Genomic DNA, 12,784 nt, shown 5'->3' on the forward strand with positions numbered 1-12,784 from the left:
TTTATCTTTTCTCTTTTGCCTTTGTAAGTAGGAAAGAAATCTCATCTTAGGAAAACCACAGAGAAGAAACTCCCTACTAAACAAACCATTGCAAAACTACAGCAGTCTGACATTTGGAAAATGGAGAATGAGTTCTATGAGTTTGCACTAGAGCAGTTCCAGTTCATCAGAGCCCATGCTGTCCGAGAAAAAGATGGAGACCTCTACATCCTTGCACAGAACTTTTTCTATGAAAAGATTTACCCTAAATCGAACTGAGTATAAGGCGTGACAGTTAGATTCTTGAACTACAACTCCAACCTTGTCTTTACCTTAGTTCTCAGCTCCACAACTTGGATTGTTGATGGGTATATAAGACACTTTGTGTTAGGATACAGACAGTGACGTCAAGGAAGTAGATTCTGGCTGATACGTCAGTGGTCCAGGAAGTTTAAGTTTCAGCCTATTTTTTTCTGGTTAAATTTTGGTGGGAGTTACAACCTCCTGCCCGGACAAAACCTACACATCACCTAAAACAAATACCTAGCAGGTTTAATTGAAGGCTAGATGCAGCTACAGAAAAGTTCTGATACTCTGTTTTTGATAAAGCATCTTTTTCAACTAACCATCAATGAAGATGAACCCATCTGCTTCTTCGCCTGGAGGTTTGGGCTGTACTCCTCTACTGGCTAGTGTTATTAACTGTTTGGCAGTGTGTGCTTTGGTTTCAAATGTTTGATCATGGTTGCTAAAAAATGTTTTTGCTGTAGTTGGAATTGCCCATATTTATGTGGGTCATTTTAATTTTCTTTTAAAAGATGATTATTGGTGTTAAAAACTAATTTAAATCATTATTAATACTGTAAAAAGAAAGCAGTATTTCTTATTCCTGTCTCCCCAGTATCTAAGATTGGGGAAATACTTCAGAGAATGTTGACATTGCCTAAAGTTCTTTTTTTTTTTTTTCCACAAAAATAGTTTCCTTTAAGAAAGATTTTTTCATCATGTTTAATGGGAAAAAAATAATATGTAACATAAACAGTCCTGTAGGGAAATTTTGACTGTTTATCTTTTAGATCATATATTTTTTCCTCAAAATCTGTACATATTCTTGTGATGTTTTCAAAAGTAGGTCCTGATACAGATTGTCTCATCTGTGGGTCTTAGAGGAGACACTCTATGGGATCCAGGTTCAAATTCAGCAGCAGCTTCTTCTGGTTCTTCAGTTATATTCTGATCTCTGCCTGCCTTTCATTAGTTCTGTCTAGTTTAATTGCCAGTGACTTTCTAACCTTTAGTTCTCCCAGGTAGAGTTGCTTATGTTTTCCCAATTCTGCTTTTAATTAGAAACTTCTTAAAAGGTTTCCATCTTGGAGAGTTCAGATTCCAAGTCTTTAATTCTGAGTTCCATCTGACTTCTTCGGTTCAGTCACTCAGTCGTGTCCAACTCTTTGCGACCCCATGGACTGCAGCACGCCAGGCCTCCCTGTCCATCACCAACTCCCGGAGACTGCTCAAACTCATGACCATCGAGTCAGTGATGCTATCCAACCATCTCATCCTCTGTCGTCCCCTTCTCCTCCCGCCTTCAATCTTTTCCACCATCAGGGTCTTTTCCAATGAATCAGTCGGTCAGAGTATTGGAACTTCAGCATCAGTCCTTCCAGTTAATATTCAGGACTGATTTCCTTTAGGATTGACTAATTCCTTTAGGATTCCTTTAGGATTGTTGAATTCCTTTAGTATTTCCTTTAGGATCTGACTTCTTATTCAAGCATTATTCTAATTTCATGATTGCTCTAAGTTTTCTTGAGATGCTGCTTGTATCTACAAAAATAGGTTGACTTCTTTTAGATTGCCGCTAAGTCACTTCAGTCGTGTCTGACTCTGTGCAACCCCATAGACAGCAGCCCACTAGGCTTCCCCGTCCCTGGGGTTCTCTAGGCAAGAACACCGGAGTGGGTTGCCATTTCCTTCTCCAATGCATCAAAGTGAAAGTGAAGTCGCTCAGTCATGCCTGACTCTTAGCGACCCCATGGACTGCAGCCCACCAGGCTTCTTTGTCCATGGATTTTCCAGGCAAGAGTACTGGCCTATCTTGCTCTTTCTTCAGTCTACTGTTTATACTGCTCTGCTTGACTGTGTTCTGTCATATTCATTTCTATATGACTTTGGAGGTTCACTACTTCTTGCTCCGACTTCTTTTTATTCTTTTCTAGTTTTTCACATTTCTTTTGCATTACTTTCATAGATAATAACTCCTGTCGAAGAACTTGACTCTTTGTATCAGGTGCAGACATTTTGAAGATGTAGTTTCTAGCTCTGCTGTAAGATCATCAGTCGAACTTGTACTTAACAGGTTTTTCTGAAGCTGTTCAATTTTGCCTGCTTGCTTTTTGACCCGTGGTTTTAAACTTGCATTTTCAATTTCAAGCTTTTGGATGTGATCCTGTGTTTTCTCAGCACATCTCAGGGCCTCTGTATGTTGATCCTGTGCTTTTTGCATCTGACTTGTGAGTTGACATAATGTCTTCTTTAAATCCTGTGGCTCATCTTCTAAGTTAGCACAATAATGTGAGTCACCTCCAGTGAATCCTCTGACATAGACTCGAGTTCATTTCCTTATTAGCCATTTCTGTCTCCTTTTGTTTGGCAAGATCGGGATTCCATCCTGTAAGATCCTTGCATTCCATTCTCGAGAAGGCTGCTTCTGATGTCATTTTGCAACTTTACAGCCTGATTCAGATTATTTCTCACAGCCTTAGTTTTATTTCTGATTAAGCTTCCCTGGTGGCTCAGAGGTTAAAGCGTCTGCCTGGAATGCGGGAGACCCAGATTTGATCCCTGGGTTGGGAAGATCCCCTGGAGAAGGAAATGGCAACCCATTCCAGTACTCTTGCCTGGAGAATCCCATGGAGGGAGGAGCCTGGTAGGCTTCAGTCCATGGGGTGGCAAAGAGTCGGACACGACTGAGCAACTTCACTTAGTTTTATTTCTAGTGCTCTGAGAGTGAATTCAAGTTGTTTTATTTCAACTTCTTACCATATCTTACCAATCTTCTTTTCTTCTTAACTGCTCCCTAATTTTTTCATAGGACATACCAGACTTCTCTTCTTGCTCTAAGGTGAACTCAAGCTGAGGAGCTGTCGTTCCCACTCCACTTTCTGTTGCTCTGTGATTTCACTTTTTTTGTTTCTTGACAGCTCTTTCTATAGCCCTCTAACCTTACTTTCCATTTTAATTTTTCCTCTAAGTAGTTCACAGTGGCTTTTTTAAAGTTCTGTTAATCTTTCATAGAAAGAATTGCACCCCGAATTTTCAGTAAGCTAACAGAATCTTTACACCCCATGCCAAATTGTTCACGTAGCAACACGGAATTCAACTCGCCATCCTTGGAAGCGGTTTCAGATGACTGAATTAAGTCATCAAGGTCATCCACAGAATTCGTTTGTTCTTCGACCTTGTTCTGTTCACTAGATATTTTCTTTGCAGGCTTGCCATTATCCTGATCCACTTTACTTAAAATACTGTCATCGTTCACATGCAGCAGACCACCAGTCAGTGAATTGGTCATTTCAGACATTGGTGTGAAGTGATGTCGCTCAGTCGTGTCCAACTCTTTGCAACCCCATGGACTATAGCCTACCAGGCTTCTCCGTCCATAGGATTTCCCAGGCAAAGATACTGGAGTGGATTGCCATTTCCTTCTCCAGGAGATCTTCCTGACCCAGGGATTGAACCTGGGTCTCCCACATTGTAGGCAGATGCTTTCTCCTCTGAGCTACATGCCCTCTAATCACACATTATTTTGGTGTCCATTTTTCATTGTCCTTTTTCTTTACTTCCTTCATATGCATGCTAGGATTGCTGCTATCAGAATCTTCATTCTCTGTAGCAGGAAACAGCTGGTTGCTATTTTTTTCTACTCTTTCTCTCCTGAATGAATCCAGTCTTCAGCAGCATCACATACATTGTCAGATACTTGCATTTCACTACTTTTGTTCTGCTGCTTTTCTTCTTCAACCTTGATTTTAAAATCTTAAGACTTTATCATCTGATGTAGGCCATAAATCAACACCAGGTTGGTTTGTTGGAAAACCTGCTTAAAGAGTCTTCCTCAGAAATCTCATCCACTGAGTTGCTATTTTCAGAAGGTATCTCTTTTCTTTATAGTGAGTAATCAGTTGGTGAATAATAACACCACTAATAACAGCACATTCTTCAGCAGTCCATCCAAAGACATCTTGAGAAAAGATGTTAACACTGTGCTGAAGAAGACTGACTGCATTTGACTCATAACTGACAGCAAACATGAGGGCTGTTCTGTTCTTCTTATCAAACACATGTATATTTGCTTCTTTCTTTACTAAAAACTCCACCATTTGCTGTTTCCTTTCACTTACAGTAAGTAACAGTGGTGTGAGGTCATCCTTGTTCCTGGCTTCTGTTGTTGGTATCGTATGAAAGCAGCTCTGCTGCAAGTGACATATTCTGGCAAAACGCAGCATAGTGGAGAGCAGTGCTGCTGCTGACATTGGTGACATTTGGGTCGGCGCCATGTTCCAGCAAAATAGTTGCAAACTCCTCCGCTTGGCATTCTACAGCCTTCATCAGCACTGTCCTCTTTTCATTGTCACAGAGTGAGTTAGGAAGGTATTTTCTCTCCAGGAGGAGAGTTACCCTCGCTGAGTGACCATTGGCACAGGCCAGGTGGAGGGCAGTCCTGTTCATCTTGTCCCCATCATTCATGTCATTATATCCGAGCTGTACTTTGGCTACATTGCCTATGCTTTCAGCTTTGAGGGTTTTTCCGAGGTCCTTCTCTTAGATGTGGTACCTGGGCCTGGTGTCTTCTTGGACCTCCCAGTCATTGGAGAAGGTTTCCAGCTGCTGCCCTTGCAAACAGTTTGAAGGCTGGAAAACATCTTTCTGTTCTCTTGCATGTCTACAAAGATAGCATCTTGGAAATTGACTCCATGAGGCTAGAGGTTATATTCCTCATCCATCCTGAGGAAGAAGAAATAGGAGTAATCCTGGACCACAGTGTGGGAGTGACAGGAGAAGTAGCCCTGGCCAGTGAGCTTGAGCCTGGAGCCTGCGGGCACCTGGAACATGCTGCCCCACACCTGGTTGCACAGCATCTTGATCTGTGCCCACTAGAAGAGCCCCACATACTGCTAGGGCAGGTAGGTAGCTATACAGGCCATGCCGCTCCTGGTACAGCGCCAGCACGTTGGCGTACACAGTGATCTCGGCCAGCTTGGTGCAGCAGCCCTTGCTCAGGGGTCTCCCCTCAGAGGGCAGCTGGCAGCTGCTGGAGGCCCCAGGCCAGCCAGCCAGGCAGAGCCAGGCAAGCAGCAGCGGGTGCAGCATGCTGGCAGCTGCAGTGGCGGGGGGTGGGTGATGGGACTGGCAGGGTGAGTGTTGCGCCCAGGGCACGCTAGCTGGAGCCCCAGAAGCACAGTCCTGGGCACTCTGCTCCGTGCTGCTCTCTCCTCCACCACCAGGATCCACCCTGCCTAAAGTTTTAGTTAAGGCTTCCACATACTAATATCAAAAAAGTAAATTTAGTGTTTGTTTCTCCATGGGTTATTTGTAAAGCTGTAAACTGAGATATCGGTGGCTCCATATTATATCTCGATTAGTGAGCTGTGGTATGGGTAGGATTTTCCTACTTCTGTACTTTTCCTTGTAGACTATTTTTACTAAGGTGCTTTATAATGTGTTTTAAAGCATTGCATTTACAAAAAAAAAAAAGGAAAATGCTGTAAATATTGCATATTTTATGTATTTGGACCAAAAGGTTATAAGTAATTAGACAAGTGATTTTGCACCAATTTTATTACGTCAAGTAAAACCATCAGATCTACTGTTCTTGTATTTCTCATTTAACTTTACTGTTAAGACATCACTGAAATGAACTTCAGTAGCCTTTCAATTTTGATACGAAGTACATTATTGATAATTGGGGGCAGTAGTTATAGTGGAAAGAGTACTGGACGAGGAGTCGGAAATGTTGATTTCTTGACTTGCTCTGCCACTTGTCAGCTGTGTGACCTTGAGCAAGTCACTTAACCTCTCTCTGCCTCAGTTTCCTCATCTTGAAATGAGGATATAATACCTGCTGTACCTACCTCACAGGGGTGTTGTGAGGATTAAATGAGATGGCATGTGAAAGCACTTTGGAAATTGTAATGTGCGATATAAATGTAAGGTTTTATGGAAACATCTTTAACATATAGTTTCATATTATTGGTTTTTTAACAAAGAAAAGAGAAAAGTTCACTTATAAGCTGATTGAAGAAAAGTTCATCTTGATATGAGTTTGTGTTTAATAAATATCTTCTCAGTGTTTTATCTTCCCTGTTTCAACAACTATTGAAAATTGAAACACCTGTGAACTCTTACAGATTCATGAGCAGCTGCTTGAGTTCAGGAGGTTGTTCCCTGTTTGCAAAAAGATTTCATTAGCTGACTCAGGGCAGAGGAAAATTTGCTCTTCAAATGTGGAAGACTTTTCTGTTTTTATTTTACATTACCATTCAGAAATGGTAGCTATTTTATACCTCTGGTTTTTAAGGTATATTTTGCAGAATTTGATTTCCCTGTGCATTCTTTACTTTCTTCCACTTCTTGGAGTAGCAAAGGTAAAGAATTTTGGAAACATTTTCTAAAAGGGTAACCTTTAATATGTTGAGTTTAAATAAATATCCCCTAACAAGGCCTGACCAGACTATGTTAAGCATTTCAGGCAGCTTGCTTTAAAGGTTGTTGATTGTATGGGAGGAGGAGAGAGTGCAAGTTATCAAAAGACATTTTGGACTAATTTAAAGAAAAGCTAAAAGAAGTTGACAGGAAAAGTCATTGTAACACCCTTCCCTCCCCACCCCCCGGCCCCTCCCCCTGATAATGGAACAATATTAGGAGTATATCAACAGGCATACTTTTCTTTTTTGACTTTTTTGTGAATTTAATATCTTTTGCAGGCATTTGTTGAAAATATATACAAATGATTTCCTTGCCCAAAAGTAAAACACCACCTTGGGATGGGGCATCTGACATTTATCTGCTACGGAACCCTAGGATACAGGTTATTCTCTGAGTCCAGCTAAACCTTAAGGTGCATCAGCTCTTTGGGGTAACTAGAGTTACCTAGATAGATCTAGGGTCAAAAGATTCAGAGAGTACGTACAATTTCAGACTTTGCAAGCCATCGGTCTCCATCACAACTACCCAACTCTGCCATTTTAGTATAAAAGCAGACAACACATAAGTGATGAGTTATGGCTGTGTCCCAATAAAACTTTATTGCTGAAACAGGTGACAGGCCAAATATGGACCATGGGTTGCACTTTGCCAACCCCTGAGGCAGGTTATTATTTATAGAGAAATCACTTTTGAATCTGTACCCTACTGGCCTAAAAGAGTTTATATACTTCCAAAACAGCTCCTAACTTATATCCAAAGAATAGCTTTCTGATCCAGGCAGTCTCTCCCACAGATTCATAAACTTTCATAACTTGAATTGCTTCCAGGTGAGCAGGTTTTCTTTCCTAGTTTAGCTGTTCAGAATAGGGGCATTTATGCTATCATCTTTCAGGGTGGGTGAGAAGTATCCTTCCTGGAGACTGAGAAAGGGTTAGATTTAATCCCATGTGGTCTAATATAGTCCTAGGAGCCTGACAAGTGCAGAGTCCTTATAATACCTAACTTTATAATCAAATAAACAGAACCACTGAGATGGTAATGTATTTTTTTAAAATGGCAAGTGTGATTTTTCTTTTTCAGCCTCTGCGCTTTTTTCAGTATTTTGAAAATAGGGGAAAATTTTTTTTTATACAATACAATAGCAAATTAACCACTTTGAATTTTAAAAGATAATGTTATGTGTGTATGTGTGTGTGTATATATATCTATATATGTTTATTTCCTAAAAGAGGGAAAAGTACCTTTTCGTTCAACTTGTATCAACTCCTGTTTTCTAATTGCTGTGAAATGGCAACTATTGATAAATTATTGTGACTTTTAAAATTTAATGGAAAGGACATATTTTGGTTTTACCCAGCTTTAATCTGTAAAGTATCACTTAAATATATCTGACAACAACGCATATAGTATTGCATGGGGATTACTTTTCTATCATCCATACGCATTTGTGCAACTTTGAACATACTGGGTGCTTCTGAATTCCTGATGATTGGATTTAAATGACTGAAAATCAGAGAAAAACTTACTGACTTTTAAACTTTGCATTTTATTTTCTATTTTTAAAATTCAGTTAATGCCTATAATTTGAAGTCCACTGTTGCTCTTTCTCAATATATGTCCTATCAGAGATTCCTAAAATTGTGAGTCCCATCTGTGATTTACAAACAGTATTTTGATATTGCAGGTGATTTGCTCATTGTATTTGAATAGTTAGAAAGAAAATAGTTTGTAGACAATGATTCTCTTTTTCTAATAAAATGAAATAAAAATTCTAAAAGCACTAGAGAATTGAACTAAAGGCTGGTTCCCAAATGCATAGCTGGTATTTTAATTTCTATTCGAATTCTACATAGAGAACATCTGTGTAAACCATCTCTCTGGTTTTTCCCATTGATCATTCTCAAACACACCTATGGCCCTAAAATCCTTTATTATGAGAGGCACCCGGTATTGTAACCTTTTATGAAGTTTGTTTTTTAAGAGGTCCAGGTGCTTCTACTTCATAAGTTGAAAATGTGCCTCTTCATAACTTAGTGCTGTGCTTTGAGAGGAAGTAAGGCAATTGCTGTTAAATTTTTGCATCCATTCACCCTGTGCAAAGCTGCTGGATGATATCAACTAAACTGCTGCTCAGGCAGCCTTTGGAGGGGGAAAGCACCCCATTTGAGACGTACTGCCAATTCAACTCCTCTCGAGTGGAGCTTGCTTTCTGATTTACTGGAGAGGGAATTGTAAAGATAGAAATGGGCAATCAGTTCATCAGCTTTATCCTGTAATTTAAGTTCATGCAGCTTTGTGACCTTTGCAGTACTATTTATAAAAAGGACCCTGATGGTGATGATCTCTTTTAAAACCCATTCCTGGTAAGCCTATGGTTTAGACACACTGGTGCTGTCTATCTGATTTTCAGACAGCTTCTAAAGCTTTCTACTGAGACTCAGGTGTGTGAGCATCTCTAAAGCAGTGTCGAATGTAATTTTGGCAAACATGGATTGTATATTTTGACTTTCAGTTTATAATACATAAGACAGCTGAAGAAGAGTGCCTTTTCCCCCTCACAATCCACGTTGGAAGATGCTTGCTTCTTCCTCTGTCTCTGCTTTCTCTTTTTCTCCCCCTCTGCTGTTCACTTGATTCATTTACACAATACTGTTTCCAAGTTGAAACCATTTTGTCACATCTGTTGGAGAGATAATCACTCCTTTTCCTTAACATTCGGCCAGCTCTCTGTTGTTCAAGTGTTTCCGTTGATTACCTGATGAACAAGCTATAAAATAAACACTCAGTGGGAAGGGGAAAAATGGTTTGGTGTCCTGTTTTAATATTTTCTTCCATGGCCTTGATGCTGAAAGAGATTTTTCCAAGTGGAGTGCGTGTGCAGTGTCATGAACTTAACCTTCAGATATCACTGCCAGCAGAGAGGTACGTGTCCTCCCTGGTCTGTCATGATTTGGGGGTTTATTTGTGACTTGCAAGCTGACAGGCCTTTGCTGCTTTTTGTCTTGTACTTCATTCAGTTCAGTTCAGTTCAGTTGCTCAGTCGTGTCCGACTCTTTGCGACCCCATGAACCGCAGCACGCCAGGCCTCCCTGTCCATCACCAGTTCCGGGAGTTCACTCAGACTCATGTCCATCGAGTCAGTGGTGCCATCCAGCCATCTCATCCTCTGTCGTCCCCTTCTCCTCCTGCCCCCAATCCCTCCCAGCATCAGGGTCTTTTCCAATGAGTCAGCTCTTCGCATGAGGTGGCCAAAGTACTGGAGTTTCAGCTTTAGCATCATTCCTTCCAAAGAAATCCCATTTCAGTACTTCATTACTGGTACTGAAATTTCAGACAGAAAATTTACAAGGTATACTTAGGATATATGCATAACTAGAAGGAAAAAGGGCTGTCAGAATAAAAAGGGAATTTGAAAGAAAAAGTTAATCTGGTTAACATTTTCTGCACAGTTTAGACTTGTCTGTAATATTTCTTTGAGAATACCCATGTCTGCTGATTCTCTTTCACTCTTAAAGGAGAGACTCTCAATTAACAGTTTTCCTGTTCTCAGCCCTGGCTCAGTTGTTCCAAGTAAGTATTGTATGATACTGGGTTGAGTAAATACCCAATTCAGTAATACATTGTCTAAACAGGGAATTTGGTCTTCACTCACAGAGGCAGAACAGGGAGCATGAATTTGAGAGTCAAATGGACCTGCGTTTAGCAGTGTAGCTAATCAGTGAAGAGAACAGTATTTTTGTTGTAAAGGTTGGAAAAGGAAGATATAAAGTGCTGGCCAGGGCAGACCAATAACTGGTAGGGCTTTTATGTCCTGGGTTAGAATATTGTCAAGTTGACAATATTGCCCTTCTGACCCTGCAGAATACTAGTATTGTGGCTTTAGAGAAAATGTGTTTATAAATGTTTTATAAATACTGCTGAATTTTACTTTTTTATTGACAGCCCACTAATGCCTTTTTTTTGAACTTATATCCTATAGCATAGCTAGTATTGATTATGATACCTGCTGTTGTTTACATCTACAAATTTTCTGTGAGAAAAGGGGGGTTGCTGATTGTCCTAAAGGAGAACTTGCTCGTTCCAGAAATGGCTGTTCACATATTATTATTATTTTTTTAGTTTTTTATTTTTAAATTTTAAAATCTTTAATTCTTACATGCGTTCCCAAACATGAACCCCCCTCCCACCTCCCTCACATATTATTCTTGAACAGTGTGGACTGTAAAGTAGCACATACATAAAACTCAGGATACCTGGAGTAATTTGCGTTCTTTGGCATTCTTTCAACAGAAAGGAAACTATCTATCCTCTAAGAAAAGAGCACATTTGCCTTGGCTATAAATTCATTAATCATTTTAGAATTCCACATTTTTAGGATATCTGAAAAATAAACTATGAATCTAAACTGACATATTTTCACCACACTCTTACCATCACGAGCTCTTTCTTAAAGCAGCAGTTGAACTTACTGAATTTTCTTCCAGTAGTGACAGGTGCCACAATACAAATTCCAAGCCACTGTCCCTTTGTTTTCTTGCTGTGAAGGCATCTGCCCACCAGTTGCCCTACCTTGCCTCCATTATACCCTGTCTCACCTTTGTTACCACAGAGCCCACGGGTGGCACCTTGCAGCAAAACACAGTAACAGCATCAACAACAAAATTGACTTTAAATTGCAAATTTTTGTCTTTCTACTTCAGGAATAACCAGTTGAACAAATTTAAATAAATAAATAAACTTGTTATACAGTCACAGTTCTCTTTGTGCGTTACTATATTTCTTCTAGTAGCATGAAACCAAAAGTTTAAAAACATGTCAAGGGCCTATGTAAGGTAAAATGGATTTCTAGATAATACATTTAGTTTGTAAGACCTGTGAGGAGACACAACAGGAAAAAATATCTTTTTTCCATCTTTCACCTGTTCCGTACTATGAGAGATAATACTAAGCCCCTTGAATAGATTATTTTTTGGTCTGAAAACAGTGACAGTGGGGATTCGTGAAAAGATAATCCTGAAGAGTTGACTAGTTGTTTCTCTCTTCATGCCTTTTGGTCGTGTTCATTCAAAACCAGATGACCAGCTTGGTGAGATCACCATATGGTGTTTTGTAAACTTTAGTATCTTTGCTTTTTACATTGAAAACTGAGGTCTCAGACTTCATTTGATTTCCCATACATCCATACGAGTCAGTGCCTACCTCCTTTCCCCCTAGTCCTTCATCATATACATACTGCTTCTGGAGATTCTCCTAGCCTGACAAGTAAAAAGAAAGAAGCAGTCACAAGGTATAGAGAATTCTACGGCTACCTGTGAGAAGGAGGCAGTTTGTATGGTGGTTAGAATATGGGCTCTGGAGTACCACCGCTTACTAACTAACTGATCTTGAACAAATTAACCTCCCTACATCTGAATCTTATCTGTAAAATGGGCCTAACACTAATTAACAGTTTGAGGATTAGTGAGATATGTATAAACTTAGTACTTGGTTCCTGTTATATAGTAAGCTGTAAAGAAGAGCTGACATTACCTGCTAGGATAAATAAAGCAAAAGAGGAGGAACATCCATTCGGACATGCTGTCACGGTGTGCGTCCATGAAGTCGTCATTGACCTGTGCGTGTGACCTGAGGAACATGGGAGATGAACAAAACAGGCATGACTTTTATTTATTGATAAGAGACGAGGTGAAGAAATGCCAAGCATCGTGCAAAGGTCTCTTTCCTTTCTAAGAAACCACCACCTATTGTTAAGGATTCATAGAGAAAGGCATGGCAGCCCACTCGGGTATTCTTGCCTGGAGAATCCCAGGGAGAGGAGCCTGGCAGGCTACAGACCACAGGGGCGCACAGAGTTGGACACGACTGAGCACGGCACCGCACAAGGAGTCATAACCCGCCTCTCTCCCCCAGACCTTTCAATACACTCAACGGCTTCATCTCTTGGTTTTAGCATTGAAATGGTAGAAGCACCGCATTGCCCAAGCAATCAAGTTCTAAACATGCAGTACCTGTTACTTAACTCTAAAATGCACTTTCATCTTGGTCTCTGTGACAGGCTTCATTTCATGACACATCTGTCCTCCCACTTCTCTAGATC

General features: G+C 40.2%; 2 protein-coding genes and 1 pseudogene across 6 annotated transcripts in view; 1 reads left to right on the forward strand and 2 right to left on the reverse strand.

Moving 5' to 3' along the window:
* The window catches only part of HS2ST1 (heparan sulfate 2-O-sulfotransferase 1), a 191,959-nt gene extending 183,492 nt beyond the window's left edge, over positions 1 to 8,467 (forward strand). For 4 of the 5 annotated variants that reach the window (XM_012175327.5, XM_060411449.1, XM_060411451.1 and 1 more), the window contains one exon: positions 29 to 8,467. In XM_012175327.5, the coding sequence (XP_012030717.1) occupies positions 29 to 258 (230 nt within the window). In that variant the 3' untranslated portion in view covers positions 259 to 8,467. The remainder of the gene's footprint in view (positions 1 to 28) is intronic. The other variant, XM_004002165.6, reaches the window with a different exon arrangement.
* Positions 4,083 to 9,029, reverse strand: LOC121818608 (ankyrin repeat domain-containing protein 7-like). The gene is given in 2 exon segments (XM_060411459.1): positions 4,083 to 4,427; positions 4,429 to 9,029. Coding segments are annotated over 2 exon segments (645 nt in total). The 5' UTR covers positions 4,729 to 9,029.
* Positions 4,804 to 9,029, reverse strand: LOC132657544 (coiled-coil domain-containing protein 3-like; annotated as a pseudogene).
* Positions 9,030 to 12,784: the final 3,755 nt, after the last annotated feature.

This window comes from Ovis aries, chromosome 1 (genome assembly GCF_016772045.2).
Source record: "Ovis aries strain OAR_USU_Benz2616 breed Rambouillet chromosome 1, ARS-UI_Ramb_v3.0, whole genome shotgun sequence".
Taxonomy (NCBI): Eukaryota; Metazoa; Chordata; class Mammalia; order Artiodactyla; family Bovidae; genus Ovis; species Ovis aries.